Source organism: Melopsittacus undulatus, chromosome 5 (genome assembly GCF_012275295.1).
Source record: "Melopsittacus undulatus isolate bMelUnd1 chromosome 5, bMelUnd1.mat.Z, whole genome shotgun sequence".
Classification (NCBI taxonomy): Eukaryota; Metazoa; Chordata; class Aves; order Psittaciformes; family Psittaculidae; genus Melopsittacus; species Melopsittacus undulatus.
This window is the reverse complement of record NC_047531.1, coordinates 44,447,244-44,455,033: the sequence shown is the minus strand read 5'-3', so window position 1 is coordinate 44,455,033 and position 7,790 is coordinate 44,447,244. Positions and strand designations below refer to the sequence as shown.

At 44.7% G+C, this 7,790-nt stretch overlaps 1 protein-coding gene across 1 annotated transcript; it reads right to left on the bottom strand.

The window, feature by feature from the left end:
* Positions 1 to 752: 752 nt before the first annotated feature.
* On the bottom strand, positions 753 to 7,772 carry PHF5A (PHD finger protein 5A). The gene is made up of 4 exons (XM_005150316.3): positions 7,499 to 7,772; positions 6,014 to 6,037; positions 4,483 to 4,649; positions 753 to 1,447 (listed from the first exon to the last, which is right to left on the bottom strand). The coding sequence occupies exons 1-4, from the start codon at positions 7,548 to 7,550 to the stop codon at positions 1,358 to 1,360; spliced, it is 333 nt and encodes a 110-aa protein (XP_005150373.1). The 5' UTR covers positions 7,551 to 7,772; the 3' UTR covers positions 753 to 1,357.
* Between the last annotated feature and the right edge of the window lie 18 nt (positions 7,773 to 7,790).

Genomic DNA, 7,790 nt, shown 5'->3' with positions numbered 1-7,790 from the left:
CCCAAATGGCTGGAGCAGGTAGAAGATGCATTTAAGCCACAAGGAGTTAGAGGAATTGGAACTAGCCTCAGGAACAACTGAAATTGTGGAGGAAGTACAGAACAGGCTCTATCCCCCAAGACTGCACAAAGAGAATCCCATTACCATACCACAGGCTTTGCTTAGACTGTGAAGGCTTTAACAGCTCTAGAGCACGCTGAGCTTGGGCCTTGATTTAAACATCTGAGGAGTGTGCACACTAGTAGGGAACTCAGTTCCTCCTCTGCATAAAGGCACTAGTTCCCAGGTCTCTGCTGAGCCAACAGACTGCTTTTAGCCTGTACTGGTACTTGACAAACAAGCAGACTCTGGTTTCCAGCACACACAGCCTAGAACACAATAGTTGGTTTCCAGTTACAGCAGGGAAGGCTTTAACTTATTCACAAGAACAGTATAGCAAGTCAAATAGCTTAGTTAGGTTTTAGAAAGGGATTGGATGTTTGCATGGTGAAACAACATCCACAGCCGTATTAGCTCGGATAAGGGTTACAAGCTCAGCGATCCTCACGCTACGCGACAAAATGACCAGCGGTCAGGATCACAGGCAGACAAAAGCAATAGCCATTCCCTGAAGCTCCTTGCAGCAACATCACATGGCCATAAGCAGACACTGTCAGAAACCAGATAACCCATTGTGCAGTTCTAGCTGGGTTAATCCTGTGTGTCCCCAAAAGCTCCAGAGGCTAAGCACAGAATGAACTGGAGAGAAATCCTTGTTATACAAAAAATAAAACCAAAAAGAAGACGCTTTATTGGTATGCATCCTACAGAAATGGTTACAAGAAAGAGCCTTGGATTAATCTGTCAAAGCAAACATGGAACAGCTGTGCTCTCCCTAGGAAAGCACCAGCCACAAGCAAGTTCCTTTCAAAACAGGGCAGCATGGAAATATACTGGAGGATGGGGAGCAGACACATGGGCTTGACGCCCTGTTGTTCAGAAGTTATGCATGGTGTGATTTCAAACAATTGAGAGGAGGCCCGGTAAGAACAACCCCAAGATGTTTCCCCACATCACAAATGGAACTTGCTTTTTACTGAGCTGGTCTTCATGTGTAAATACTTGCCCACCAAGATTTTTACAGCAGAGCTTCTGGAAAGGCAAGAGATAGTAATCCTCATTTGTTCCTTCTGATAGTCAGTTCTGATCAGACTTCAGTACCCACTCAGTCTGTTATTTCTCCAACCCCAAGTATATCACTGAATTTGTACTGCTTTATAGAAAAATAATCAACCGATTTTCAATACTTGTAAAGTCCAGAGATGTTCCAAGACCCTCTTGCCAACCTGACATGAGGTGTAGCCATGTACAGATAGGATCACCTCTTCTTGAAGCCGTACTTTTTCCTTTCGTAGAAGAGATCTGTCTTGGAACTGCCCAGGTTAACAATCTTAGGGCAACCATCTCTCTGTAAGAAGAAAAGGGGATGTACATTAGGAGATGGGTAAATACAACATCATCACTTACATAGTTCTAGTGGGTTCTCGGTTCCCATGCTCCTCACTCTATCCTCAACACACATTTTGAATACCTCTTTGAAGAAAAACTGCCCTTCAAATCTGGTTACTACCAGCAAGAGAGTAGTGGAACAGAGAAGAGGATGGACACCTTTTTAACATTAGTCTAGGACATTAAATTTCTTCATCTCCAGGGTGAAGATGGAGAACTGCTCTTGTAGCATCAGCAGTTTAATGCTCAGTGCCTCAAGATTGTATTCTTTCTAAATGAGAATATGCAGGATTTATAGGGTCCAGATGAATAACCTTTCCCCTCCCTAGGCAAAAAGAATCTTGTTGCTTTAGATGTCATCAAAGCACTGTTGTGATTAGGGACCCCTCTCAGCTGTGAAAGGAGAGATGAATCTCGGATTTCTTGCATCCTGGATTGATTGCTGCAGAGGCTGTATCTTGGGAGAGAACAATTATTTACAGCAGCTACACGGATTTTTTTGTAGCTGAATCTCAGTGGACTATGGGAGAAAATGCACACAAAAAGCAAGAAGAAAAGTGGGAGATACCCGCTTCAGAGGTGTGTCTGCAAAGACAAATCGCAGATGCACCTCTTGGTGTATCAGGGAACATTTGCCCATGAGCCATGTGAGCCCAGCATCTACTTAACACTTGGGGGCAAAATGCTGTGGCTGGCAACAGCAGCTGTGGGGGGGGGGGGGCAGCACATAGAGGAACATGTGTCCTTGACTGTTGTGTAAGCCTGAGTGCATTAGATTTAGAAAGCCTCTGGGCAGATGTCAGATGCTACAGAAACTGCACCCAAGCTGCCCCACCAATCCCTGCTCCTGTGCAGGAGATGCAACCCAGTGGGGAGGGTCTGCACAGTAAAAATAACAGGAGGGGGGAAATATCCCTCCCCCATACACTTGTCACAAACCATATCCAGCTACTGTCTGCTTATGTGATTTTGAACCTCAAGAGTAGGACTCTTCCAAGCCTTACCTCCCACGACCCAGGGAGTCTGTGACAATCTTGACAGTATTATTGCAGGGCTCTGTTCATTCTTCCACCTCCTCCCAAGGAGGCAGCACATGAACATGCTTCTGTCCCCAAGAAAACAACTCACAGCTGTCCATGGTAACAAGGCAGGATTTCAGTCCTTACCCACAGATTGAAGTGGGGTGAAACAATACCCCATTCCTCCCTCCACCAGAACAAATGAATGAAGAGTAACCAGGCCCTTTGCCTGCTGCCTAACAGAATTCCACCTCCTCCCTCCATTTTAGTATTTGCTTTCTTGCTTCACTATTTTTTCCAGTCTTTCTCTGAGGATGATGGAAGCATTGTGACTGAAACCTTGGAGTGTTAGAGCTTCAGGTGTAGGGCTCTGTCCATCTACTTTTCTTATTCACATCAGCACCAGCTACCATAATTGACAGCAGCACACTTAACTTTACTCATTCTGGGCACTCTGCACCTGTGCCAGCACTTTTCAATCCTGCAAGCCAATCATGTCCAACCACCTCCAGATATGCAACTTCACATCTGTAATAATCCCTAACATTTGAGTCTGCTGGTACAGAGCCTTCACCCACAGTAGCCTTCACACAGCTGTCAAAAATTCTCCAGTTCTGACATCATTCTCCTGCTCCTCCAGCTCTACATTTTCTACAATTCTCCCTTGCAGAGCAGCTGGCTATTTCACACCTGAACCAGACACAGTGAGCTACAAGTGAGCTTAGGTTATGAAAAATACTTGTCTGGAATCAATATGAATTGGCAGGAATAAAATCAAGCCTATTTTACTTGTAACTTATCAAGCCAGGTGCCTTGGTTCCAAAGGCACGTAAACAAAACTACTCTTTCTCACAGCATTTCTGAAGTAGGAGGCAGCACCACTACCACAGTCTTTATATCCTCATCTTGATATTAAAAAATATTATGGTCCTGTCGGATCCCATGACTAAACTCAAATGAGCACCTATCCCTGTCCTGAATTTAGCTGCAGGCCTCTAGAGAAAAGGTAGGTACTGCAGAGAATTAAATCAGCAACTCACTCAGCTGAGTGTGTTCCTGTAACAATCTGAACCATTCTCTCAGCACGTCCTCCAGTCATTAAGGCATGCTGGAAATGGCATTTGCAAAGAACCAAAAGCTAAACAGCCTTTAAAAGATACTCTCACAGCTATCAGGCCCATATTCTGGGGACATTGCAAATGTTCTTGCTCCTCCCAAAAGTCTTTCTACCACTTCATTTGTAGTTCTTCACGTCCTGCACTCGTGTTGGATATTAACAAATACTTTAAAGGGGGTAAAGAGCTGCCTCATTTAACATGCAGAGTAATGCAGGTTGAATGTCTCAACACAAGAAGATTATAAAAAGATTATAGCACTGACAAGAGAAATAAGGGATCATCACACCAAAAAATGTTAGCAAAAAAAGAGATGTCTTCAATACAGGCCATACAAAAAAAAGGAATAAATGCAGACACTAGACACTAAGGTCTATCTTTATGTTGTTATCTGAAAGGAAACACAGGTGGCAATGCCATAGGCCTTATGATACTGTACGTACCCTTGGTCAGTGGCTGATAACGGACTTCCAGTGAGGAGCTGCTCCTAACAGTGTGTTTGCAGTGTCTGGAATATTTCTGACCCTGATAAAACCTAAGCTGAGAGGGCAGGTAACACAACACCTTAAAGTAGTAACAAGCAGTGTGTGGAGGAAGTGAGCCTTGAGTGTGCAGTGCAAAGCAGTCAAAGACCCTTTGGGATGAAGAGAACTCCAATACCTCAAAATGCATTGTAAACAGGGGGAACTACCAACAGGGGAAGAAAGGCAGGAAGTAATGAAAACCAGTGCCAATTTTGGTAGTGGAACCCAAGCATCCCATGTCCAACACTAATTTCAGAAGCTCCGAGACCCTTAAGGAAAGCATGGCTACTAAATAAAGACATAACAGATTCAACAGGAGACAGGATGCCAACTTACATCTTTTTCCTGGATGGTGCACTCCTTGCAGTAATAGGCATCAGACACTCCTGGTCCTCCGCAGATCACACAGCGCCCTTGGTAGGAGCCGTAGTTACACTCGTCACATATGCGCACCAGTGTGCAGGGCCGCACGTAGGAGTCACAGATCACACATTTGCCATCACCTGCAAATACAGCAGAGCCACTAGTTATAGAACAATCTGACATTTCTCCACACTCTCATCAAAGAGGAAAAGCTTCCAAGTCAAAGAACTTGCCCCTACGCTCAAAGACAATGCATTTGAACGGCATGAGTTTATCCTGCACAGGGTGCAATTTTGTATTTGCACCCAGGATTAGGAGGAACAAGGGCCAGTAGCCTGTAATATGTGAGGGTTTCATTTATCACAATCAGAGAAGGAACTCAAAGTCACTTCTGTGATCAGCCAAAACCTGTTTGGATTATTTTTACTCTAGATTTTTTCCTGAGCTTTTCACTTGTGAAAGAAACAAAAAGCTGGACTAACAGGACTAATGTCCTTACCTACACAGCAGCAGCAATGTAAGCTTCTCCCACAATGCCACATCAACAAAAGTCTGTGGTTACTATCCTTAATGAGGTAAGAGATTATACTCATGGTCCCTTTAATCCTTTATCTGTGAGAAGGCCAAAGAACAGGCAAACTGGCATAAACAGCCACTTCACAAAAGTAGCTCTTGCATTCTCCCAAGGAACCAAGTGAAATTCAAGTACTCATATCATACAGATGACATTGACAGTCTCTGCTGTGCTGGACCTTATCCAAAATACTGACCTAGGGATGAAAGGGTTCATATCCTATTACCAGTTTCCAAGGCATCTAATCCTGACTCCCACAAACAGCTCATCTAACCTGCTTGTAAATCTCCATCACGACAGCCCTCGACTGCTACCAATGGGAACCTGTTACACTGCCAAATGCTCCTGTAAACAATCTTGTTGCTTCAGACTGTACTTCTTTCCACTTCACTTATTTCTATACTCTTTTTGAATCACAAACTATTAATCTTATTTGCCCTGTTTCCCTACTAATAACAGATCTAATAACAGATCACACTCTATTCAGTAGTGGTTTCCTGCTCTAACTCTAGAAGTTGTGTGCCCTCCTTCCACCCCCTTTTTTATACTAGATGCTGAAGGGAACCTTTCCCCAGGTGTCAGATTCCAAAAATGCAATTTTTTCCCCCTGCTTTGAAATGATGAGGCTGATCATTTTATATTACAGATTACAAGGAACCAATCCAGAAGTCACTGTAGCCACAGCTACTGCAAACCCTGTCAGCATATTCTCTAGAACAGTACTCGTTTGCCTGACAATCTATTTGAGAGGGTAACTTTGTAATTATTCATTTACTTACACCTGCAATTCACAAGTAACTGTTCCCATCTCAGAGAGTGACATCAAGCCCGTGGTTAAAGCAAAAATGGAACCCAATCCCCAGTTCTAAACTGGATGCTCTAACCACACCACCATGTTCTCAAGCAACCCTATGTAGAAGCTATACTTACATTTTTCACAAAGTCTTCCAATTGCTGTAAGAAAAAAGAAGAAAAAGAATTATTTAAGGCAGAAGCAAGAAAAAAACATAAGTAACTACAAGCCTGAATGTCAGATTTGTCAAATAGTTATCTTCTGCAGTGAGCAGTCTTGAAAAGAAAAAAGTAAACCATGGAAATGGTTTGAGCATATATTTATGATAAAACAATATATATCCTTCTGAAGACATTCACCAAGATCAAAGATCATTGTAAATGAATAATGACAGCCATTGACAATAAGAAAATCTACATTCATTATTCCGTTTCAAACACAGAAAATGTACTTGACTGAAGGAAATCCTATACATGAATCTTGGCATAGCTTTTACACAGCTTTTAATGATGAAAAAAGAAATTAACCAAGTGTTTATTTGGTTTAAAGCAGCCCAAAAACCTTCCTCTCTTTGGAACAGGAAGGTAGTTACATTTGTCTTAGATGTCACTTGTATAGAAAACTGACAACAACGTTAGCCATTTTAATAAATGCCATAAATATCAAGTTCTAACAACCAGATCTACACATTCACAAATAATAAATAGTGATTTGGTTAAGTCTGAGAGTCAAGGGATTCATCAGAGAAAATTCTGACAAGAAAAAAAGTTCATTATCTGTAAATAGATATAACAAGTGCAAGTAAAGCTCAGGGAAGACCTTAGAGAAGCTTTCAGTGCCTAAAGGGGCTGCAAGAAAGCTGGAGAGGGGCTTTTTACAAGGGCATGTAGGGACAGGACTAATAGCTTTAAACTGACAGAAGGGAGATTTAAATTTGATGTCAGGCTGAAGTTCTTCCCTGTGAGGGTGCTGAGGCCCTGGCACAGGTTGCCCAGAGAAGCTGTGGCTGCCCCATCCCTGGCAGTGTTCAAGGCCAGGTTGGATGGGGCTTGGAGCAACCTGCAATAGTGGAAGGTGTCTCTGTTCATGGCAGGGGTTTGGAACTGGGTGAGCTTTAAGGTCTGTTCCAACCCAAACTATTCTGTGACTATAACCTGGAATACAATTTTATCTTGTACACAGAAAGATGCTCCCAGAGCTAAAGCCTTCAGCTCCTTCCCCGGGCTCCACTGGTATGGCCAACACAACGGGCGTGAGATACATCAAAACCACGTCTTTTTGCGCTCAGCACCCACCTCCCTTGCCTTTACCCTATCCGAGAAACAGAAACTGCAGTTTCCCAGGCCCTGAAGCCACTGGGCTCCACTGAGGGAGGCGCGGGACCCCAGAGCAGCGGACCCCGAGAGCAGCAGCCTCCTCACAGCACCCCCAGTCCTCACTGGGGCGGGAAAGCCCACAAAACAAGGCAAAACACCAAAATAAAAGAGAAATAAAACAGCGGAGGGGGAGGGGCGCCCTCCCCGCCAGGCCTAACGGCCGCTAACGGCACACACGCGTGCGCGCCTCCCCAGGCCCCGCCGGCGCAGCGGGGCTGAGGTGAGGTGTGAGCCGCCGGGACTCACCGACGCCGGCCTGCTTGCGGCAGAAGATCAGGTCCGGGTGGTGCTTGGCCATGGCGAGCCGTCACCAGCCTACCGCCGCCGCCGCGCGCGATCACCTTCGACCCGCGCTCAGCCCCCCCCCCGATCCTGGCTGGGGTGAGCACAGCGACTGAAAAGGCGAGGTCTCGAAAGAGAAAGAAGGGGTGTGGTGGCTCAGAAGAATGTTGAGAAAACTCTCTTCACCGTTAGTCTCCCATCGCTCGGGGAACAACGCGCGTTGTCGTCTCTTGACCCACTTCTCTGCACGGATACC